This window comes from Amblyomma americanum, chromosome 7 (genome assembly GCF_052857255.1).
Source record: "Amblyomma americanum isolate KBUSLIRL-KWMA chromosome 7, ASM5285725v1, whole genome shotgun sequence".
NCBI classification, from domain to species: Eukaryota; Metazoa; Arthropoda; class Arachnida; order Ixodida; family Ixodidae; genus Amblyomma; species Amblyomma americanum.
This window is the reverse complement of record NC_135503.1, coordinates 9364804-9390290: the sequence shown is the minus strand read 5'-3', so window position 1 is coordinate 9390290 and position 25487 is coordinate 9364804. Positions and strand designations below refer to the sequence as shown.

At 42.8% G+C, this 25487-nt stretch overlaps 2 protein-coding genes across 2 annotated transcripts; one reads left to right on the top strand and one right to left on the bottom strand.

Moving 5' to 3' along the window:
* Positions 1 to 1987: 1987 nt before the first annotated feature.
* On the bottom strand, positions 1988 to 9830 carry LOC144098415 (U3 small nucleolar ribonucleoprotein IMP4). The gene is made up of 9 exons (XM_077631023.1): positions 9646 to 9830; positions 9431 to 9539; positions 9258 to 9341; positions 8851 to 8960; positions 7729 to 7861; positions 7472 to 7626; positions 6977 to 7071; positions 5444 to 5514; positions 1988 to 2149 (listed from the first exon to the last, which is right to left on the bottom strand). The coding sequence occupies exons 1-9, from the start codon at positions 9646 to 9648 to the stop codon at positions 2007 to 2009; spliced, it is 903 nt and encodes a 300-aa protein (XP_077487149.1). The 5' UTR covers positions 9649 to 9830; the 3' UTR covers positions 1988 to 2006.
* A 207-nt stretch (positions 9831 to 10037) lies between these two features.
* LOC144098414 (G-patch domain and KOW motifs-containing protein-like) lies at positions 10038 to 24354 on the top strand. Its single transcript, XM_077631022.1, has 10 exons — positions 10038 to 10219; positions 10399 to 10577; positions 12126 to 12360; positions 16442 to 16613; positions 17756 to 17888; positions 18372 to 18534; positions 19497 to 19593; positions 19780 to 19849; positions 22020 to 22105; positions 24081 to 24354. The coding sequence occupies exons 1-10, from the start codon at positions 10062 to 10064 to the stop codon at positions 24210 to 24212; spliced, it is 1425 nt and encodes a 474-aa protein (XP_077487148.1). The 5' UTR covers positions 10038 to 10061; the 3' UTR covers positions 24213 to 24354.
* The last annotated feature ends 1133 nt before the right edge of the window (positions 24355 to 25487 follow it).

The following is a 25487-nucleotide window of genomic DNA, read 5'->3' as shown; positions in this document are numbered from 1 at the left end:
TTCCCTACCGATTCTTTGTCTCTTACCTCTCTACGCATGGTGCACAATCTGCACAGCAGAGGCTTCTCCATACGACTCCAATGGGTGCCCTCACATGCAGGTGTCATAGGCAACAAGGTGGCCGACAGTGTCGTCCATAAAGTGCTGTAGGGTAATCTATCAAGAAAAGTTTCTCAAGATACCAAGAGACTCTTCAGAGAAACGGTGCTCAGCCATTTCAGTACCCAGTGGAGTTCACCCAACAAGCCATGTGTGGGCAAGGGACTAAAATGGTCCCAGACCACATTACTGCATCGCATTCGCACGGGCTCTGCTCGTACCCCTCCGTGGATGTTTAAGACAGGTATGGCATCATCTCCGCTGTGTTCCACATGTGGTGTGCGCGGTGATATAGAATATAGAACATTATCTTATGTGCTGTCCAGTGTACAATGCGGAAAGGTGTATATTGTTCGCTTCCCCCAAGAATACAGGAGCCCGTCACAGATCCCTTCAGGAAACCCGCGCAGAAAGGTCCTGTAGAAAGGAGGCTTCATGACTTCTTCTAAACTTCCTCCAAGACTCAGATTTGGACTCCAGATGGTGACAGCAGCAGTTGACTATTGTCTGTCATAGGTGATTGTTTTTAGACCTATGTAGATTAGTCAGATCTCAGGTATGTGCTTGATTTGTGGACTTTATTTAGCATTTAAATGTTGCTATGGTGGAACAAATGTTCCAGAATCCACAAGGCTAATCTCACCTGTAGCTTGCAACAACCTCAACCTCCTCAAGCCTGGCGCATTTATTAAATATAAACCTCACCTTATTTCTTTCGATTTTTCAGGGATGCATAATACAGTATAGAATCTCGGTGATACGAACCCTGTTGATATCAATTTCACGATGATACGAGTTCACGAAATTCCCCGGCCAGTGTGCATCGTATATGATGTGTGGAATTTCGGATGTTCCGAACTCTCTCCCTCGCCTCTACGGATGATAGGAACGCGCAAGCCGCGACCGCACCCTCGAGCACTAAGTGCGGCCCGCACATCGCCGACGTCGCGATTGCCCATCGCCAGTGCGGGGGTGCACGGCCCGCACATCGCCAAAGTTGCGATCGCTAATCGTGCAGGGATGCACCGCACGTAGTAAGCGGCGGTGCGCGGGTCCGCACATCGCCAGAGTCGCAATCGGTAATCGCGCGGTACGCACCACGAGTAGCGAGCTGTGGCCGCACAGCAGTGAATAAACCTCGTCAGCCGTAAACAGATCTGTGTGAATGCATTTTTCATGCTTCTGCATACGAATTTTGTTCGTTTGGATGATACAAAATTTCAGATGATACGAATTTTTTCGCGACCCCGTGAGGTTCGTCTCACCGAGACACTACTGTATTTAGTGCAGGGGTTTTACATGCATGCCCTCACTTTGGTCTAACAAATGAAAAATCGCACACAAATTTCACCTCAGGAGGGGTGCTTTTAAATTTGTGTCTCAGGAAGTAGGGTTTGCAGAAAGGAGGACAACACTCCAACCTAAATGCTTGCAGGCAGTCCTTGCAGGCAGATCTTTGTGAACTGCTGCCATATGCTCTGCCAAATCTCCTACGCCTAAAAATTTTATGCCTTGCATTACTGCTACTAGTAATGCCATTCCAAAACTCGTCACTGTCCAGGCTCAAGTGAGAGCCTGGCAAAGCAGCGAAAACTGACTGTCCACGCTAAGATTGCCACAGCAGCCGCAGGGGCCCTGGACTAAGGGCTCCACCCATCCGTGGCCAAAATTTCCGAGCCAAATCAAATTTTTTCTCTCTCTCTCTCAAGTCATTGTGTTGGCTTCATAGGCAACTTGGAGAAATCCAAGCAGTTTAAATTTATGAGATTATTTCTTGGTCAGCACTGAGTACTTGGAGTTTGGTGAATGACTGTATGTATTGAAAACAGAGAGCTATCATTAACTTGAAGTGACATTTAAATTGTAGAAACTCGTCTCGTGACCTTCATACCTTTGCAAAAGTGCATTTATTTTGATGCCATGTCTTTGTCAAACGCATCTTCATCACTCAGAAACCTGCGTTTCTTGGCAGTGTTCATGTATGGCCGCAGGCTCCATTCGACATCCAGTGCAGCCGTAGCATCGAGAGTTCCCAGCTTGATCTCGTACACTGCACGAAAAAGAATAAGAAAGTGAACAAGATTTGCCGAAAGGTTTTCGCGTACTGTATTTACACGATTGTAAGTCGACCTATTTTTCAAAATTTTAAAATCCGAAGTGGGGTGTCGACTTAAAATCGAAACCAAAGCATTGCGCCATAAATAAAGGCGAGACAAACGAGATATCAGGCATGCTACAGCGTAGTTGCATTCTTGCTGCGCGGCTCCGTCGCATCAATTTTGGTCCTGGCCTTGAGCAGCTGCTATGTCAATGTGCAGAACCGGCATCCCCATCCTGCGCAGCGGCCGATGGTGGCTGTCAATAAGTAGCTAACGGGCACCAGCCCACTCTCCACACGTGGCCGCAGATCACGGCTGCTGATCAAGCGGCGGCGCCCATTAACGCATTCGCGTTCTGCTCTTAATAAGCGTCATCCAATTTTTTTGTTTACTTTCAACTGCGCACTCTGCGCCGGGGAGTGTCGGTAGCCAACGGAAGAGCCGACGGCACTCACACGCAGTTTCTCTTTGGCTCTGATGCATTTGACTACTGCCAACTGCGATTCACAAGTTTTTAATGTAGTGCTCCGTCATTTGTGCTTCGGGTCCGGTAAGCGATCGGCGCTCGTTCACGGCTACATTCAAGATGGCTGTCATTCTTTACGCCGAATAAACGAACAACTGCGCGCCGGGCCGCAAGTTCGACATTCGTAATGGGTGACACAGGTGTGGCAGCTTCAGCAAGGCAAAATTTTCAGCTGTTCCATACGATGTTGTGATGTGGCTGTTTGCGAAGTCCGGGATATCGCTGCATGACGATGTTAGAACGATGGGCTGTGGGACCACAGCAGCGATCATGACGACAGCGGTAGTGAGGACGATGGTGCAAGTGTGGACGAGTAGTCCAATGACTAATACATTTTCATTTTCGAATGTGCCCATGGGCACACGTCCATGGCGCGGCAGCCGGTACCAGCTGGCGATAAGCGGAGCCCGCAGGATAGTGCTATCGTGTTCTATTATAGGCCAAGCGCAAACGACCTCCAAGTTTTTTTGTTTTTTTTTTTTCAGAAATGTGATGTGGGAAGGGGGTGGGGGGTGGACTTACAATTGTGCAAATACAGTACTTGCAAGACAAAAAAAAATGCGTAGAATGCATGTCTTGCACTCAATAATGCACCTGGTATATTTGGCAACACAGTAGGACCTTTCTCATTTGAATGTTTGGGTCTCGTCAACACCAGGTGCATTGAAAATGCTCCCCTTAATTTAGAAAATGATCACACAGAATTATCTCCGTCTTCAACGTGGCGCTAAAGAGCTGGTTCTTACCCGAGCAAAATCGTCAGTCTCTTTGAGTTTGTACCATTGAGAGTTGACTGTAATGGCTAAATTTTTCATGTGCATCACAATATTTGTTTTAAAGTACTCACAGTGCAGTGGCAGCACATTCTGAATTGGAGGGATAAAATTTTAAAATAAAATCTTAATGTTAGTAGGGGTGGTGGTGGTGGTAACAGTGTTTATCACGGAAATAGAAGGAGGAGGTGCTAGTCGCTGCAACAATTTTGTTCATGGCTAGCACCTGAACAATAGCCGGCACTCAGGTGAGTGTTAGAAGAAAAGGAGTAAGGGGAAAGACAGAGTGAGTGAAAGACAGAAGCCTATTTATAGGCTATATACCACACCCACCTAACGGAAGAATCACTCAGTAATTTAGCAGAGTAAAACAAAGCCTGCATGCATACTGAAAAGCTGAGATCATATTGAATGCAGTGAAATATGTCTGGATGAATGTGTACCAAGGCCAGGGTGCGAAAGACAAATTAGTGTCGTACAGAAACTGTGCATCTACTCAGCACAGAAATGCAATAAAAAAAACCTCCCATACATGTCAAATGACAATCAAATAGCAGTTATTACAGTGACAGCTATACAGATGAATTATTCCAGTGTAAGCAGCCTCAACGTCGTAGTACGTCATCATTGGAAACTCCAAATTTCACCTACTGGACTACGTGCATGCTGTTTAGGAAAGCCCAGAAGTAGCCACTATCAAGAAATGCACTGTGTGGCCATTAGATTCGAGGGAGCCAAGTGGGCCTTGACACTGGTGCTTTCAGAGGGTGAAGTGGGAGATATTGCTATCCAGGCACTTTGCGCCTTAACCCCCTCGCAGACTCAGATGAGCCAGGCTCGTCATAAGCCGACTGGTTCCTGATGAGTCTAGCTTGTCATGTGTTTTCTGGCAATCTGTGTCCAGTTAAGGCGAGTAGGGCACGTCCAAAGCATTTTTATTTTTATTTGCTAACAAACGGCAACATGGATACTAAGTAACTATTTCTTTATTCTATATTCAGACACTGCCCAGCAGCTGCCGTGGCGCCTGAGGGTGTTATAGCAGGGGGTTACAATATCGAAAAAAATACATCTTTGTTCACACAGAACACTTGTGTTACCGTTAACCGATTCGACTCCCCAAATGATTTAACAAAAAAGGAATTTGCGCAGGTGCCAGTCGTCGCGCGATATTTGTGAATTTTAAGACAGTGGTTTATGCGCCTGGAGACATAGTGTGGCTCTTTGAGAAAGGTGTCTTTGTTAGGCAGGAGGTTTGAAGACGCTTTCTCAGCTACTTTATCAATGATCACAAAAAACTCAGTTTGACCAAAGCTTCACTGAATTGCAAGTCTTTCATGAAAAAGTGTCTGAAAACTTCCAGCAAAACACTCCCTCCCAACCCACCTCCTTTGCTGAATCTCCATGGCCGACAAACAGATGGTATCACCGGTGCAATCATTGAGATAACAGCTTGTTTTGTTTTGCAGTCGCTGGGGACGAAACGAATATCTGACTTTTTTTTGATCGATTCAGGCAAGTACCCCAAACAAATGTAACATAAAACAATTTTGCTGACCAAGTGCCATTTCTGTGCGAAATAAGAGCTCGAACAATTCACCAGTTAGGCAAGAGAAGCATTCTACGCATTTAATTGCGGATCACGCTGTATGCATACACTGGCGCTGCCGGGTGCATAGCAGTGCGCCATGCAATATCCACCATCGCCAGTGCTCTTGTCAAGAGCGCACAGCGGCAAGTTCACCGAGTGCGCCACCCCCACAGAAGCTCTCATCAAAAGATGTTATCGGAGCAGCGTGATGCAGCATCTTGGCATGCTGCCAAGATCTGCTCTGAGAACAGCACGAAACTGAGGAACACGCCAAGAAAAGCAAATGCTTAAAGAAAGTGAGAGATGGGTTTAGCAAGTAAATACAGTATTCAGGAACATTTTCTCCCACACTCACGCTTGAGCTCGAACCGTGGTCCGACTTCTTCAAGCTTGTAGTCCTTGCCGTCCTTCTTGAAGGTATGGTGCCTGTTTAGGAGAATTAAGTAGGATGCTGTACCATCATAGAAATGTGGAAGGCCTGCCACTCTGAAATGAAAGTCTCCAGCTACTTTTTTTTTTCCCTTGCTGCAATACCATGTACAGAGTTTAGGCATTTCAGAGAAGCAAGTACTCAGGAGAAGAATTTGCCTCAAAAATGCTGCATATTGCTTTGAGCTTGCCTTATACTTCACTGTATAGGGAGAAAAGCCAACTGAAATTTCAAGACATTATGCACCAGTCATTGGTCAGCTTAGAGAGACACACTAAGCCACTTGCTGACACTGTGAACAGTATTCAGTAAGTTCTACGCTGTGGCATTAATGCTGCCAGTTATTTTTCGACTGATTATGAGGCGATTCAAGACACATTCTTTTAATAAATACCTCTAAGGGAACATATATTCTGCCATCCTCATTGGTGCTGGTCTCAGCACCTTCAACTGCTTCCTGAATTACTAATCAAGGCGAGAAGTGTCACTCTTCATTTCGGCGATGCATTTAGAATGTAAACAAATGCCCAGGGTGATATCTCAAACCATGCTAAACACAAATGTGGCTTGGCCATTCCGGTAATGACAGAATCACATGCTCGGATTTTGGCTATATCCACCACTTCTAGGCGAATCAAGAGGGTGTGCTCTGTTACAGAGCAGGCTGCTATGAAATGGGCAGTGGAATTGGCATTCCCCACCGTGGAGCAAGATATACTGCTTCGGATCACCAGTGGTACTCGCCTTTAGCAACAGGCATAATCCAGTTTCTCAGTCTCACAATTAGCAAAGTGGTAGCGCTTGTCAGTAAAATGAGGAGTGCCGTCACACACAATCTGCATTCAAATCCCCTTCAGTCATAATTAATATTATCCAGTGAAGGGTAATTTTCAGATCACTGTAAGGAGCACAGCTGCACAAAAAAATTTCCACCCTCTCAGATGATTTACTTGTGCATTTTCTGTTGGGTTCTTATATGCCCACATTGTGACTGAACACAGCTTTGTCAAGTCTCAGTTGTACCTACTTCTTTTGACTCATTCTCTCATTAGCTGTTATGTTAAGATATCAAAACACTTTAGACATTTTATAAACCTCATGCTTGCAAAGCAAGCTAAGTAAAATATACTTCACTGAAGCCATACAATAGCCATCGTCGTAAAACATGGATGTTCCCTCTCAAATGCATTTTCAGCACCCATTCTGCATGCCAAGTTTGAGATGGTTCCATGCAAGATTTTTCAGTTTTCAGCACATTCCTGCTGCATCTAAATTAATGGACACTGCACATTTGAGGATTTGACGATGTCCAGGTCGCATCCACAAATGTGGACACAGCAGTGCCTGGAGGGGGAATTGGTACCGAGACCACTGGCTCAATATGGCCTTTTCGGTTTTTCCCTCCTAATGCTTAGCACATCCTAGAAGGCAGAGTTCAATAAACATAATAAAGCCCACCTAAATGAGATGTAGTCATCCTGGTTAGCAAATGTGATTACACGATGGGAGTCCTCCTTTGGGACAGGGAACAGGTACTTGAGGATGTTCATTACCTGTAGCAATAGCAGAGGCACAATATCCATTAAATTGCACAGGGGAACATTTAAAGGTGCAAACGAAAGCAACACCAACTGAAAACTAAAAGCACAGTAACATTATTGTCAGATAAACTGAAACCATAAATAAATACCATACTCCCTCATCCAACAAAAATGCAGGTGCTTAAAGAGAAAGTCTTTCAGAAATAACAGCAGTCATTTTGCAACAAGTTCTTAAGTACAGACTTTTGGTAGTGTGTGAACTAAACTGAAACACTGACTAGACAGATGAAAAACTGCATGTGCATGTGATCAATAAGACTGCCGTAATTCATTTATCTTTGAAACGATTAAATGAACTCAGATTTTGCCCCAACCTCAGTCCATGCAGCGTGTGCACAAGGGACTAGCTCACCCTTTTCCCTAGCCTAGTCTTGAAGTTGTGGAAAATCAGGTGGGGATAGGCTTCAGACATGGTACCAATGTTTGGAATGTCATGCCTCATGACTGTGTTAAGTATGGTGAAGTATGCTGTGGGACCATAGGGCAGGTGGCAGATGACCAAGCCATCTGAAAAGACCATGAATAGTTTTTGTCCATTGTTTCTGTTTTAGGTTAGTTTTAATACACCGGCGCTTATATGTTTCAGCAAAAGCCACTGCGAGTACTCACCAGGATTTCCTCTGGTCTCGTGAACAACAATGAAGTCTGTAACCTCATTTGCGCGGCATGCTTCAATAAGCTGCTTCATTTCATAGCCACCACGGTTCATCCTCTGAGCATTAGGAAAGATAAGTCGTATTTCCTGAGCAGAGAAAAAAAGAGATCCAACATTTATGATCATGTGAAAAGCTCGAGATGCAATCATATTCTGCTGGACGCTAACGAAGGAGGCTACAATGCACCATGAGTTGAGCTCTAATGACAGCTACCATAGTGCAACATGAGATGCATGCTTAGAGCTTCCAATGACAGTGAAATTTGTAGTGTTAGAAGTTGTTAGAAGCAAAACATCAAAGTGACATAACTGGCAGAAATTATGCAGTTGGAAGCCGAAGCTTACCAGCTTTCCTTTTTACAAGGAGAGCTGTAATACTAGCTTAGAGAGCCAAACATAGGTGTAGAGTAGAGGAGTCAATGCCACAGTTAGGTGCAATGCACTTTACCTGTGGAAAGCAGTCTAAACCCTCCACTGGTTTTGAGAAAAGGAAACGCACATAACTACCTCACTTAGCAGGTGAACACCACCTCGACCTCACAGCAGGACTGAGGGGTCCTTTGACCCAATGAGCCAGTTATGCACCTTTCCTTTCCTGAAACCCATCCCAGGGTTTAGACTGCGAATAACACAACAATGGGAACTAGACGGTATATCTCCTTGCAAGCAGGCCTTGGGGTCCGTGAAGTGTGCCGGAATGCGATCAAACCGAAGACCGCAAATGGAAGAAGGCTGAGTATGCATGTGAGCGTAAAGATGCCAAAATGGACCTGTGAGACGCCCAATCCGGCAGTCGCCCATGAAACGTCAAGTCGGGCCTGCCACTCCGACCTCTGGCTGCCAATGCCAATCAGCTTTTGCTGCTAAGCTGGTAATCTTAGGTCTGCTACTTTTTTTTTTTTGCTAAAAAAGAAATAATTTCCTGCTTGTAAGCTTTATTACTTCAAGAAATTGGCATAACAACTGTGCACACTACTGTCTGGACATTGATACCACGGCACAAAAGAAGAAATCAAGAGAATGATGGGTGACTGCGAGTCTTTGTAGAAGAGAATTCAACCTTCAAATGCGATTACCTTGGCAAACTGCTTTAACTTAGAACTGGGATCCCTAGACGTGGTGACGACGATCTTGGGGTCGCGCACTCCAGCCCACCGGTACTCATCGTCTTCTTGGTTGACCACACCTGCAAAGCGGCCAGGAACGCCGTTTACACCGTGTGAAATGGAGCTTTCGGCACTGGCGCTCAAAACTAAAAACCATGTCAATACGTATTACACAAAGCAATAGTACTTGAGAGCCTTCGACACACGTTAAAACATCTGTGATAAAATAAGATACACCCGAAACGATGAAGAATTGAATACAAGATGTTCACGTTAGTGTTCAAGTAGCAACTGGTCTCAACCGTGGTCTCAACAGTATGCACGCAAACATGTCGCCTAGAACAGGTGTCAAGCACTGACCAAGTGCTCCAACATACCTTCACCTCCAGGATCATCCCAGTCCAAGGCACGCTGCAGATTCAAGGCTTCCTCTCGAAGTTCATACGGAATAGGCCGATTTTCTGAACAAGAGACATCAATAAACTCAACACATCGACGGCAACAAACCGAGCACTACAGCAGTGTACCAAAGGACTACGGAAAGACGAACCTTCAAGTGCTTGCTTCAGCCGCTCTTTCTTCTCTTCGATGGTTTTCCTTTTGTCCTCGATCGACTTTCTGTACAAGTACTCTCGCCTTTCGCGAGCAAGCCGTCGCAACTATGAAGTGACAACAAGGCAGGAACGAAAAATAGATGAATTCGGAACAGGAATTTTCAAAAGTTAATTTCAAGCAATGAATCTACCAATTAATCGACTTACTCACCATGTTGTCGTTAACTATTCGCAGGACCAACAATCCTCAATACCATCCAGAGAGGAAGAAACACTTATTTCTTACCAGCAATGGCAAAACATGCGTGCAACAGCGAGGTACCAATTACAGAGCGCATCACACGCGCATACACACGCCGCACGCTGCGAATAATCGGTATAGTTGCGGTTACTGCTCTGGATTGGCTTGTCTTCCAATGACCGACGTTTGTTTAACTTGTACAAACTAAAATGATGCAAAATATGATTTTATAATTGTAAATATTGCTTAACTACACAAAAAATGCAACATAATTTAAATATGATTGCTATTTTTTTTGCAAAAATGTTTCTTGAAAACTTTGGCTGTTACTGGCTTGTTTATGATTTCGAAACGTACTCGAAACGCAAGCACCCGTGGTTCTCAAGATGGCAGCTGTCGTCTCAGCTGAGAAAGGTAGTCTCAGCTTTAAATTCACCAAAAAAGTCGAGAACAAAGTACTAAGTAGTGACAAAAGTAAAATAGAAGGTGGCTCATGCGAAGACAAGGACTACGTTGTTTCTGTAGATGACAGCGGTGTAAAAAGGTAACAAACACTGTGACATTTGGTTGCCTGTTTTTACGATTGAACGGTCGCAGCTTGTCGGAAAAAAGGTTAATATTCCGACAGTGACATGAACAGGCGGCCTGACTCGCCACTAATCATTTCGTGTATGATTACATGATTCACACCCTTAAGTAATTAGTCACAATTTTTCTGTTCAGCTCTCAACCGAAAGCAGAAAAGAAGGAGTTGGTAATTCCCCTCATAAAGAACAATGTTTGGAGAATCCCCAAGGAGCAGAAATCGGAGATCAAGGAGACCTCTGAAGAGACGGACAAACCAAATAAAGGCGATGTGGAGCTCACTTTGGAGCAGCAAGCGATCAAAGAGATACTTGCTGGTATGTGGCCCCTTAAATTTCTTGCACGCATTTTATCAACACTGCGCTTGGAAATAGTCGGATATAGTTGATTTTGCATGTTCATAATAATCGAGCATTTAGTGGATAACAAGCCACTAAAGGCAGCAGCATGGAGACCTCTCTGTCTGTCTGCCCTTGTGCTCTGGTCATCAACATATGTTGCTTGCAGCCGACGGGCGAGCGACTGATGAAAACTAATGTCTGTCTTTCCCAAGAGTTAAAAAAGAAAAAAACAAACTAACTTGTATGGGCAATTTTTCAGCTGTCGCTTGTTCAATAATTGCCATATAGATTTGAGTCGAGAGCCAAGTAACCTGAAGAATAAACTGAAAATCATTGATTCTGTTTGACCTGGGTGCACATCATTTTCAGATGAAACTGAGCAAATTTTCCAAAAATTTAGTTTCGCTTGATTTACATATGCAAAAAAACCTTCGGCTTGGTAGTTTAGTCTGCCAGTGGAAGCAACTGAATGTACCATTTGAAAACTAAGTGATATCATGTACCATTTCAGGATGGTCTGCTTATCTAATTCAAGGTGATTGCATATCTCACTTAGCACTCTCCAGCACAAAACATTAGTTTACTTGAAAAAATGACGGTTGATTTTCGTAGTTAGGCCAAATCAAAATTAGGCGTGCTAGCAGTGTGTGGCCATTGTTTTGCATTTTTTTATCTTCCACCTGCCACCTAAGTCACGTCACCTTGTGACGTCATCATAATCTGCCAGAGATGTGTGTGTCTCTGTACACACACCAAAGCAGGTTGCCCACAACCCAGTAGGCAGTGCCAGATGTGTTTGTGTGTACACATACGCATCTGGGCAAGTTGCCCACAACTTGGTGGGCAGACCAATGGGCAGGCTTTGTGGACAGCATCGTCATCCAGGGCTGCCCTAGTATGGTCATTTTTCAGTCCCTTGTCCTTTCATTTTAATGCCACAGCATTAGAGTTGTCACACCATAACCACACTGGTATCTGAGATGAAATTTGCTGATAGGTCGAGAGGTATGGTGACCTTGTAATGTCGTCACAACCTGCTCTGATGGACCATCCTGAGTAGTTGAGAGCGGGTATGTGACCTTGTGACATCATCACAACCTGCCGACTGGGTTTTGAGCAACCTAGTTTCTGGACAACAACCTAGACAGAGAGTTGTAATCAAAAAATTAGAAAAAACGTGATGTGCAAATTTCGGCACTGTCACAGCATAGCAGATACTTGCTACGGCAGCTAGTGGTCCAAATATGGTGGTCGATGGACTGAAAATTGCAAAGAAACTGACACAGACGGATACAGAAGTTTCAGCAGAAGCTGCAACAAATGTGAAATCTAATGCTATTGCGCTCCACTCTTAATGTGACTTGAGCATCCCCATAGTTTCTCAACTTTACATTTGGCTGTGCATTAAACTGTTTCTCAGAATTTGGCTGTGCATTGAACTGTTTTCTCAGAAACTTTTGCATGCTGGTACATGCAAAGCAGGAATGATTGGCATGGAGACAAAAATGGTGAATTGTTTTCCAGATGCATCAGGAAGTGGGGACAGCAAAGGAACCACCCAAGATATGAGCATACCCCTGCTGATGCAAAACAAGGTTCCCGAGGGTTATGAAACAGACGAGAAGGTTGACGTCTCTCTTCGAGCTGAGGAGCCAACAATGGACGATTATGATAATGTTCCCATTGAAGAATATGGCCTGGCCATGCTCAGGGGCATGGGCTGGAACCCCGGGAAACCCATTGGAGCTCGTTGCACTCAGTATGTTTGTCCTTTTGATGGTTACATTTAGCGTAAAATTTATGTCTGATGGAATGACCCCTAATTCTTAAGTGGCCCAACCTGGTGCGAGCAGAAGTGAAAGAGGGATGCAGTAATATAGAACTGTGGCTATGTCAGAGCGGAGAACGAGGAAGTAGATGAAAATGGGAGAGCACGTGTTGGTGTTTTCTTGGACTAGCAACTCTCAGGCAGCCGCTGTCTGGCTCTCTCTGCACTGACTGATACTAATACTATGGGTGTTACTGTATGTTTTTATCAGCAAGCCAGCTCTGTGAATGAAAGAAACACTACTAAAAGCCTATAGACACTGAATTCTTGCTTGCATGTTTTTTTCTTTGAAATGATGTGTTAGAGAGTAGTATATATGCATCACCATGTGGTATTCCTCTGTGACCGCTAAATAATTTGTAATTGATTGAATTTCTTGTTGATGCTGTTTCAGCTTTTTTTTTTCAACAACCAAATGATGGGTGTGATTCATAAGGAGTGTTAGGTCACGTGAGGCATGAAAAAAGTGTATTATAATTGCTGATAAGCAGTTTTAATTAACTACAACATTTATGCCAGCCTGCTTAAAGGGCTGTAATAGCAAAAGACAACATATCACTGATTATATCATAGTTTTTTTTTTCATGCCTCACGTGACCTAACCACTTATGCATCACAGCCATCATTCGGTTTATGAAAACGAAAGAAACAGCATGTGAGGTCAAATGCAATCATAAATTATTTAGCGGTTGTAGGCAAGTACTATGTGGTGGCCCATCTGTTCTAATGTTATATGCATCATTACAAAGAGGACAACATTCAACAAAAATGGGGTGTATAAATAGGGCAGGTTCTTGCACAAACAGTTGTTCGTTTGAGCATCCGCCTCACATGTAGAAGATGCAGGGTTCGACCCCAGTGCCTCCGGGTACCCACAGGTGATACAATGGGTGAAGTGCTTGGGAAATGGGTCTTTGACCGCACCTTGAGTAAAAGAAAAACCTTTTGACATGACATACTTTGGCCACAGATGCCCTTGCGCCATGAAAATTCATCATCATCATCATCATGCACAAGCAGTTGTAACTATATACATGCTAACTTAATGTGCAATTGCTTCAGACAGTACTAAAATCAGCTAATAGCGCAGCACCTTCTGATAGTTACTTCTGGTAATTTAAAAAAAGTTCAAAAATATGTGTCCTTAGAAATCAAGATTAGTAGCTGCCATTGGTTGCATGGGTAGTTTATCCATTCCTGATTTTTTTGGGACTTGGCAAACAGAGAAATGTTTAATGCATGTTCATTATGCTTTTTATAAATTATAAAAGTAGTTGAACCAACTTACTCTGATTAAAGCTAGATGATGTGTGCGAAAGTGCTCTTGACTTTTCTCATTTGAGATTGAAAGAATTTTTAAAAGTTGTTTTGCCTAAGACTATAGTTATTCAATGGTATATTTACCATGATCTGTTTTCTGAACTTAATAGTTCAAGAGCTGGGTTTATTTGTGCCAAGCCAACCCTCTGTACATGTTTCATTCACCATTTTAGGTATTCCTTTTTTTTTTATTGCATCTCCGGCTATTTAACAGTGAGGAAATACTCATAATCAGCATTCTTTTGAGTGTCTTTCGCATTGGTTGTACTTGCTACTGGCTGAAGAGGTCACATGACAGCTTCTACTTAGCTTTGGTGCTTCAGCAGAATGACATCTTGGGATTAGTGGCGTGGGCCGCTGCTGCAGTCTTGTTGACTTCCTATTGCTCATAGCTATTGCTATTTGTAAAGTTGCAGCAAGACATAGTCTGGCTAAGAATGCCAGAACTGGAACCTAAAAGAACGCCTCTTTTTTTCTTAGTCTGCTGGGTGTAAGCGAAAGTCAGTGTTACTTTTTTTAGTAAGCTTTATTTCACGGCTGTAAGTTTGAATGACTGCTTCTTTATGTAATGTGTTCTTACTGAAGCTATTAGTATGCTTGAACAAGGCTGCCGAGTAATATTAGCCATTTTATTACAAGGACAGCACAAGTGAACACATTTCATCACTCTTTATTTAGAGGATGTAAACTCTTTCTAAGACCATTAACCATGGACAATTCTGAAGAAATGCCCGTTGCCTTATATATGTGCCATGTTGCTCCTCTGCAGAGAAAGCTTTCATCACCATACTATCCTGCACTACGTGGTTTACATGATCTCGCTTCTTGTTTTCTCGGTAGTGTTATTTTGGCTAACATTACTGGTAATAATTGGCTTTGCAGCATTGCATCAGTGTCCTCTGTTTACTTGGGAATTTGGGAAATAAATGCAGCAGTGATCTGTAGCATCTATTAGTGGTGGTGTATCATGCAGAACCATCATGCCTTAACATTGCCCACCGCCTTTACTATCTAGAGTAATTTCTCGTGTTCTCTAATGAGTCCTGTTCCTGATGAAGCCAATATGGTAACTAAATGCATCAATTCTTAACCATTTTATCCCCATAAAATAGTCAGGGGAAAGAGGGAAAAAACCTTAGTTGCCTTATTGTGCAGGCTAGCATGTCCATATTAGCAAAATAAAGGTAATAAATATTTTAGTTCTGATGCGATTTCAGAAATTTGTGAGCCGTGAATTTGTGATGCTGGGCATTCGGCCTATTTTGCGTAACTAGCATAAGTTTGAAACAACAGTTCACAGGGTTCTGTTATCGATGAAAATCTTCTTAAAAGCTTATGTTTCTTGCTCAGACAAAGATACACATTGCATTTATAGGGATAGAAAAACTACTTGCCGTGTACCTTCGTACCAATGTGGTTTTTTTTTTCTCTGAAGACACTATTATCGTCCACTTCACATATCCCTTCCTAACGTTGCAAAGCCCAAACTCAGACTGTCAATGTCTTCCTTGTCCCCACTGCTACTACCACTGCCTCTTCTCATTGAATAAGACCATTTGCCGAATGAAGTTGCAGCCTGAAAACTAAACATGAGAGATTTGCTTGTCTGGTTGGATTTGAAGACATAATAAACTCTGACGCATCTCCAGCCAAAAACTTTAATTGAATCCTGGCACATGAACCACCCCGAACAACATCAACCCCACAAAGGGAAATCTGCCTGCCGTGTATGCGCATGGACTTCGCTCTGCAGCTCAACGGAGAAAAGTTGCCATTGATCACCTCCCTACAGTCTGGCAACATGACTCACAGCCTTGACCTCCCCCCCCCCCACACCTTTCACATCACCGCTTTCCTTCTTTCAACCTCTTACTCCCCTCCATGCATACTTAAAGATGCCAGCTACTACCTCCAGTCACCCCTGAAGAGCCGAGCCGGCTCTGAAATGTTGGGTTTTTTAAATTCAAGTTTTAGTTGGGCATTTGTCAGAGTTTATCATAAGTTGCAGTCTGGCTTGTTACTTATTTAGGCAACTGTTGTCACCCCGTCTTCTGGTGAAACAGGTATCTTCAGCGGGCTGTACCTACCATACATTGTGGCACGCATTATCAGTCAGGGGAAGCTCAAAAATTGCTGAGCAAAAATGAGTTTCATTCCATTTTTTTTTTTAATGTACAAGTATTCGTGCTATCGTAAGTTCACAGCAGACTGGAAATAAATGCAGTGTTCAACAAAAACACGCTTTTTAAACATCTGGAAAATTTAAAAGGCACTGTGAATAAAAGCGTAGGTTTATTGGGCACATTTTGTCTCATTGTTCCTGAGACAACCACTGTACAAAACAAAAAACAGCAAGCCCCAGACAGTGGATAGGAGTTTTTTATTTGCAATCATTCTTGTTTCACAGAGGTCTCTAAGAGTGGTGCCCCGGCTTTTGTATTTGAAAGCACTGCCTCCTAGGAGCATGTTTACACCACATCGTGAACTTAGACATCAAATATTAACAAGAGTGCAGCGTATGTTTCATGTTTTGCAAATTCACGATGTTGGGTCACAAAGCTGGTGACAGTGTCTTCAGACTCCTAACTTTGATAATGGAGTATAGTTGCTCTAACCAGGCTTTACTGCAGTTTCATGCCTTTGTGCTTGGCATGTAAGAATGCTAGTGGTCTGAGCAGTGTTTTTTGTGCAGGATTGCAAAGCCCATAGAAGCTGTCATGAGACCAAAGGGGCTGGGCCTGGGGGCTGAGCGGAAGATGGGCAAGCCTCCGCCCATTGTAGCTAAGGAGGAAGGGGAGCTTGTCCTCAAGACTGGGGCCTATGTTCGCATAGAGCAAGGTCCAAACAAGGATCTTTATGGGCAGGTAAGACTGGTATTTGCTGTGTGCAGTTGCAAGCATGCTGGTGTGCTCTTTTTGTAGAGTCTGCTACAAGGTTATTAGCACATGATGTAAGCAAAATTGAGACCTTAAATTACCCCAGAAACTTGGATCTTGCTGAATGTAACTCAAGCAACACAATCTAAAGACACGTTATTTCGAGCTAAAAACCGCAATTGCATTTTCACACGTTGCTCATGAGTTGGGTATGGTATGTCATATGAATTAGCCATGCACTAGTGCAGAGGTTCTTGAACAGTATCCCACAGAGCTCTTGAGTTCATTTGAGTGCTGTGTGGGTTCCCGAAGCACACAAATCTGTGCATCTCTCAGCCTTTACTTTTCCTTTACCTATTATGTGTTAGTTTAGAGCAGTCTGTTCCACTATTATTGATTTAACTTGGGCTATTTTTGAAGGGCTCAGTGTCTACATGCTGTTTTTTGCACCTTTGAAAGTTATCGGGGCTCTCTGAGGCTAAAAAAGATTGAGAACACCTGCATTGGTGACATGTGATAGTGAGTTCTGTAACTATTAGTGCTTGCCATAAGAGCACATCATGTTTTCCACATTTTCTGCCTGGATTTTATAAACATTGATGTCACAAGGAGAAGTGGTCGGGCCACATTTGCTTGATGGCATTTTTAGAACAGTTTACATTTGGCATTTTTGAAATAATGTTGTAGCTGGCTCTGTTATAACATGATTAAGCATTGTTATGAGAGTCCACATGTGAGAGTCTGTTATCAGAAATCAAGCTTCCCATGGATGCACGACACAGGGTGTAACCCTAGTGAAGCTTTCTTTGGATATCTGTGCTTTGTTATAGAGGCCACATTGAGGAAAGGAGCCCAAGCCGAGGCACAATTAGAGCTTTCTATTTCGTTTCATTAATAAAGGAACGTAGAAAATGTACACTTGGGTTTTTCGGCTGCATAAATCAACAACTACCTACCGATACAATTAGCTTTTTTATTTATCCTTAATCGATTAAAGCACCATTTTGAACCTGCGACAAAATCACACCTTTACTTTAATCTGACCTTTCATTCCTTCTGCGATGGCAGAGCATGCAAGTGTCCTTGATGCTAGGGAAGTGGATTCACTAGGGGTGAATAATTTCTTGCAGGTGGAAGGCCTGGACGACGACAATGCTCGTGTTTATGTGAAACTGGCTCTTGGTGGGAAAACCGTGTCTGTCAGCGAACTGTTCATTGCCCTTGTCAGCAAGAAAGATTACCAAAGGGATGGCAAGCTTTTAAGTAAGTGTTGACTGGAACCTTGCAGTTTTTCCATTGTAATGTAGCAGTTTGCTGTAAATTGTATCTGTGGGAAGCCTTCCAAGTCATCTCTAACAGGAACTTTACAGTTCCTGCCTTTTTTGATGTACCATTTTGCTATCGGTTGCTGTGGGAAAAAAAGATAGCTTGATGGATGCGTGAAAGCTAGTTTGTGCATTTTAAAAAAAATTCAAGTCATAATACTGAAGCAGCAAAAAATTTTTACTGCAGGTATAGCAGCTCCCTTCATAAATCTGCTGTTTAAGTTCAAGCTAGTAAGTGTGAAAAGTGAAGTTTTGTTCAAGCTAGTAAGTGTGAAAAGTTAAGTTTTCCAACCTGGAAAAAGATTCCTCGTACCTTTAATAGCTTTTCTGTAACTGTAAGTATAGTACGTTTGTGTGACAGCCATGTGACTTGTTTAACATGATTGCATCACCTTAGTGCTCTTTGTTTCTCTCTTATTAGACAAAGAAAAATACGACGACTACAAGAGGAAGCATGAGCCCAAGGAGGAAGAAGTCGTGGACAGGAAACGAGACAAAGATGAGAAACACTCATCACACAAGAAGTCCAGGGTTGAAAAGGAGCGAGATTCGTCCAAGTCAAGCAGCAAACGAGAGCGATCAAGGTAGGAGCTAGCATAATGTGTGTAAACATCAAACAAAATTAATTTTCTGATTTGAATGAAAGTAGAGGAGTGACAGTGCTGTGTACACATGGCCACACCTGTGTATGGGCGGCACCCCATTTTGGACTAGATAATCGGGAAGAAAAAATATGCTTATACGTACATTTTTTTAAAAATTTGTATATGGTCCACATCTTCAGAATTCACATCCAGATTAAAAAAAGAAAGAAAGTGGGCACCTACAAAATGGAACCCTTCACTACAGCACCTCTTTATTCCTTTCTTCTCTCAGTCCCTCGTTTATCCCTTCTCTTAGGTCAAAGTTCAGGTGTGGGCAGAGATGCGAGAGAGATACTGTGCCATTTCCTTTTTCCAAAAACCAATTTTCATTTTCACCTACACAAATTTATATCGCACTTGGCAAATTACTGCATTTTGGCCATCTTTAATACTGAAGAACATCAGGGATTAAGAAAAAATGTCATAAAATAGCACAAAATAACAAAGGGAAAAAATGCACAAATTTTGCAAAATACGACAGGGAAAAAGTGCCAAAAATGGGGATTTTTTGGGCCTGTATAAGAAAATCTTTGTTTACTGCATGATGCTCCATGCCTTGACATCTGTTATACTACTTGCTACTGATTCTAGAAGCTCCTGGTGTTTTACAGTGCTTTACAGGTTGGAGTACATATCGCCTGTTGTTGGATGATGTTTATTTTAGCGTAAAGTTTGGATACTAGAAGGCAGATTACTAGGGCCATTACGTAAGTTCCATATCTCCTAGTGCTTTTAGCATGTATGACTTGCTTTTCAGCATCACGACCCTTCACTGTGGTAATGCCAGTGCTACCTTATCGCTCTGACCTTGGCCACTACTCATTTGTTACACGTTTTCCTGTTTCCTCAAAGTTAGTGCCTGTGTTTTCAGTCAAACTGTACATTTTCTTCATCCTCAATAGGTCACCTAAGCGGAAAGAAGAGTTCTGGCTTCGGCCCCAGATTAGAGTTCGTTTCATCGATCGGAGGTACAAGAATGGGAGGTACTACAACACAAAGGTCAGCAGCTCTTTGCCATAACTTCTGCCTTACGGTATTTCCCCAGCATTAACCATTGCTTGAATCTCATAACGAAGATGCAAATAGCACTGGGGGCCTAGTAGTCTTTGCACATCATTGCAGTGTCATGTTTTTCACTGTGCCACAGTTGTTGAAATTTATATTCTGACATTTTATTTATTACAGATGACAGTGGAAGATGTCACCTCGAGAACCACCTGCATGTGTAACACAGAAGATGGAAAGATCTTGGAAGGTGTGTGTTGTTTGTAAATGAAATCATGATTGGTATGCAGTCTAAGTACTGGTCTGAAAATTCCTCTTTGCGTGTTCTTCGAATTCGTCTTTGCACATTGCTTTGCATGCTTGTGCGAGTGTTTGTTGCCTGCTCACCTCCATAATTAGTGCTGCCATCAAACAGGTTAGAGTACTACCACTAATGCGGTATTTTTTATATTATGCCATGACCTTGCTTTAAGGAGGGACCCTGGTCTTAGACCTATTTTGCTTATTTTTTGTCCAATCCTAATGAGTAAGTTCTTTATATAATTAATATTAATTTGTCATTAATTAGTAGTGTAGTGAAAAAATACAACGGTTCAATAAAAATAATTTTCAACCAACGGCAACACAGTGTGGCGAGTAATGAGCGCAGTAATCAAAGCTGTTTTTCCATTTTTTCTTCATTAGTAATTTTACAGCTCTTGAAATTACAACATTCAAGGTGTGGATAACATGCATCAATAAACATTGCAAAATTGCTATAAATTTTTGAAGCGTAATTGAACAATTGTGCTTTGATTATTCCACACACTGTGCCTTCAGCTTCCCCTAGCAAACAATATGACATTTTTATCTGTCCTAGCTGTTGAGGTATTGACATAAGAAGACAGCCATGTGCCCATTTTCATGCCATTAAGTCTGCTCCTGCACTAATTCATCCTGCACGATGATCTGAATTTAATATTATGGTCAAAATACTGATTTCTGGAAGGAAGAAATTGATAGAGTTGGAGAACAATAGCTGTAGATTCCCGAAATGTCATTTTTATAAAATCAATTTTTGGGTCATTTTCTGGTCCCAAAGACCAGTCCCCCTTCCTCAACATCTGCTATATTTCTCCAGCAGTAGCTGTGCTATGAATTTAAGTAAACTACCCTTAAATTAAAGGGCACGTGAAGGTTATTATAATTTACTCAAATGTAGGTGTACCTTTATTTTATAACAGACAGATGAAACTATGGACGTAACTAGCATTTGATGTTAAAGGAAGGGAAGCTTGACGTTAGTCAGGAGAGGAGAAAAGTTGCAGTCGCAGCAAGCATCCATCTGCATCCTTCAACATTTGTGACCAATTGGCCTCAAGTTCTACCCTCCTGAACTAGCCTTTGCTTTGGTATGCATTCAGCAGTATGTCAGCAATTGATGTCACAGGCAGCTCTGTAACATGGACTTGGCACTGTGCTGTTATTGTACACTTAGTTGGTGTCTTTATCTTGCCAAATGCGGTGTTCCGGCATGGTGTCCATTGTGTTGTAAATGCAGCACTTCTTGGTGCTCCTTTGATGGGTGTCTGATGCCATGTTAACACAGGTGACCCAATGTAGGGACAGCTTAAAAATGGCCAGTATTGGCGGAGGAGCGTCGAGATTTGTTCATCTGCCAGGTGATGTTGTGTCAAAAAATGGGTGCTTTCCTAATTGAATATAGCTCAGTGTTCCTAATTGTGGTCGATGTTTCAAGACGAAAACAAACATTGACCTAAAATTCACACTAGTATGAAGACTGTGGAGGCGACGCCAGCATTCTGCTCTATATATCTTGGCTACGGAAAGTGCATGCAGTAACGTCTGTGATGAATAAAAGGTGTCAGCAACGTGCTGTGTTTATCTTGCATCATCATAGTTGTTCACATCACCATAGTTGCGAATCATTAATAGTGGCTGTTCGACAGTCTGCTGGTGCAATCGCACCATGCATGTTACTGTCAAAGTGTAGGATTAGATAAAATGAGCATCTATGTAGGTCCTGGAGTACTAAAGATGCGATAAGGTTTTTTTTTCCCCGTGAGTGCTCTAGACCGATAGTCTTCTTTACTAAGCACATCACCTATTGTCATCAACTGTTGTGAGGTAACCACATGAACAGTATGCTGGAAAAAATTGTTTTCATTCTGAAGCCTTCATTCTCTTTATACATTTACCCAAATAGGCTTTTTGCATCAAACGAGGGGAGTTTCGTCAGCTTTAATGCAGAAAGCGTTGTTCTCCATCCACAGTGGTTGCTCAAGAAGAGGTTGTTTGCTTGGAGCGTTTGTGTGATGAATTTAATGACTGCTATGCCCAATAGAGCTTGTGCTACGAATCACGTATACATATATGCTGCGCAAGATTCTTTCTGATCATCGTTGTCTGATTCCTCACAGATGTCAAGGCCTCCATGTTGGAAACTGTGATTCCACGGAAGCCGCAGGCACATGTGCTTGTGCTGTTGGGAAGCCATTGTGGCCAAGTAAGTAGAGCTGGCAAGGAAAGTCACCTTCATCATATTTCGTGCTAGAACAAGTGTGGTAAGCCAGAAAGTTGTATGAAGGAAAAAAGAAGAGGCAGAAAGCAGCATGTTTCTTATGGTTTCCTGCTCGCTTTTATAGAAAACCTTAGGCTAGCTTTTCAATGTTTGCTAGCATTTCGAGGTAGCCTTTTAGGCTAGATTTTCTGCAAGCATTCAACACCATGGTTTTGCCACTCACACATTCACAAACCTCAAAAATGCTTCTATGCTGGCATTGTGCGCAGAGATGTGATGGGCGCTTTGCTTGTACACTTGGCTCCAAACGTTTTCAAAACACATTGGCCATGAGAAAGACCACAAACCTGATACTGGGAACCGTGTTACATTGCTCTTGCAAGCGAATGCAGACTTTGCCTTTCCTTTGCGTCTTGCATGTGTTGGTGGCTGGGAGTTTTTTTTGTGGGTCTTGCTTTTTGTAAATTTTCGTAGCATAGTATGCCAAGCTCCCTTTACTGAACTTCGCCACCACTTTTTACTTGCTATGCACATAGGTGTGTTCAGGCCTCGTCAGCACACAGAATAAATGCGTTGCCATAGAGTAGCACCCAGATTATGAGAGTTGCATCACATCACTGCTATCACAAGGGTTGAAATGGGGGCATGGAGAGAGCTTACATACCTGTCTTTCAACTGAAGCTGGCTCTAGGTGGCACAGTCTGTCAGCATTTATCTTTCTGCCAGTTCAAAAATGCTCTTTGTGGCGAGGTCTGTCATGGTTTCTTTTCACCAGTTTGTGAGCAACAGAACGTCATTGAGAGAGGGGTGCTCTTGAGCTGACGAACAGGTTTTTTTGTTTGGCATGGCTTCGCCCACTTAGGACCAGTGCAAAAGATGGGATGGCCGATAAACAATACATGCACTGACTGCTGTATTGTCCTTTGTGCTGTTCGAAAATGCTGCATTCCAAACCATCAGCTTCACATACTGAGCCTAGGCTTATTGGCACTGCATTCTCATATCTCTCTCAAAACAGCGTAGGTATTTGATTTTTTGGGGAGCAGTCTCGCATGCCCTAGGCGAGACACTGTTGTAATAATGTTTATACAGCGTTTGTGAAAAATATACAGCCCAGCAAGTTTCCTTTTGGGTCGTGCAGTGTGGCTTGCTTTGTATCATTGCTATTCTAAATCTCTCTCAGGCGAGATGTCCTCTTGTCTTCATCCCACTGATGCTTAGGAATTTTCAGGGTGTGTTGCGAGCCCCGGCGCACTGATTAGAAGCAGATACCTTGGGCTGCGTGACTTTGATAAAGACTGTAACTTCGATCGCTCTGCAGTTGCATTAAGAGGAGTAAACACCATACTGTAGACTTCCTTTTAGATGAACCTGACACGACTTTGAAAGCCAGTGTTTGATTTTAGGGAACCTGAACTTAACAGAAATGCTTGGTATACAAGAACTTCAACGTGCCCTTATAAGAACGTGGCCACTTAAAATCACTAAATCATGAAGACAAACGCAAATGAAATTTTGCAAGGAAATATTTTCAAACTGCATGGAAGAAAATAGCTCTAGAAATTGTACTTGGCACCTGCATTTGACCATTTAGTAGTGGCTTTCTTGTGCCACGTATTCCTGGCCTAGTTGGTTTAACATAGCATACTTGTGAACAGGAGCACACATAAAGACATACAGATTCACTAGCGTCTTGAAGCAGTGCTATAATATTCCTTTAGATTAACTGTCATGCTGCTTTGGCTTAGCTGAGCAACCACATTTGGCAGAGACCAGTGGTAATTGAGAGCTTCTGGCTTCTTGGATTGCTGTGTAAATTTTCCTGTCGTGTTTATTTTATGCTATCACTTCACTTATTAAAGACCCCCTGCAGGGGGTATTACACAAGGGGGGGGTTAACATATTCATCAACAAGTACAAGTCGTTGCTTTCCTGACTAGCTTTCTTTTGCATTTTACAGGTTGGTGTGCTGTTGAAGAGGGACAAGGAGCGATGCAGAGCCACCGTGCAGATGCTTTATGATAAAGCTGTGTTGGATTTTGACTACGACAGCATATCAGAGTACACAGGAGATACTTCCCACCATTACTGATGCATTAAGATGTGGATAAACAACATCTGTACATAGCTCATAAGTTTGATGGTGTGAACATTTATTCAGCAATTGTTTGCAGTTGCTGTCTACGTGTGCATTAGAAAAAAGAAAAGAAATGAATAAAAGTCACTGCTTCTTATGTGCCGTCTTGAAATTGTTTCGAGAGAATTGCACTGTCAAAGCCATCTGGCTTTTCAGTGACACTGCTCGTAAAGGCTAGTGTCCGAAGTACGGGGTATTCATCAACGGATAACCGAAAAAAAAAAAGTGTGTTTACGGCATACTGTTGCCACGCGTGCATTTCCTTTTGTACACCGTTACGTTCCGGCCACACCCTCTCAACGCATAAAGTGTCGCTGCGCTCCTGCTTGGTTTTATTGGAATCCGCTTCCAAAAAACTAGGTAGCTGTAACGCGTCGGCAGACATTAGACGTTTTTAGCATACCGGAGATGCATACCGGTTTAACGCAGCACATTGTTGGGGTGAGGGGAAGCCTCTGCGCGTGCGCAGCCGGCGTCCGGTAAACCGGTATACGTCTCCGGTATGCTAAAAACGCCTATTTTCTGATCGAGGCTACGGTTGGTTCATCCCACCATTTCGCCGGTTCCTCAGACTTAAACTAATGAGTGTGGAGTAAACATAATGTGCTCACAACATCCTCGCACACAGCTTTGTCATCACAGGAACCAGCTTTGGTTGGTAGCTGCACCCTCAGAAGTAGCTGACATCATATACGCGATCTCTATCGCTTGGCAGCGAGAGTTCGAGCGCAGTCATCTTCGCCTTAACTTCATCACAGGGTGTAGCACACAGCAAGGAGCACCTCAGATTGAAAACTTTATCGCATCATCCCAAGCCATATGAATGAATGAACATGGGATTCATTCAACGGTGATGTCTTCAATGGTGCTGTCGCAAGCCGTGCAGTGAACTCGGTGCTTTGTTCTGCGGTGGCAGAGCTCCGTGAAAAAAGTACACTAGTGTTACCTGCACATTACACTGTTACAAAATATGTCACCTAAATTTTGCACTAAGAGAACAGTAAGGAAATATAAATATAACTAGGCTCAGGTTTGCTCACCGACCACCCGCATTACACAAAGCAGCGAGCTCGAAAATGAATTTGTCTTGGCATGACTTGCTTCGAGCAATGTCTTCTACTGGCTAAATTCACATTAATTCCTTCAACACAATTGCAACTCTAAAAACTGACTCTTTTTATAATAACTAAATTAAAATAATTTATACTTTCCTAAAAATTCAATAATTTT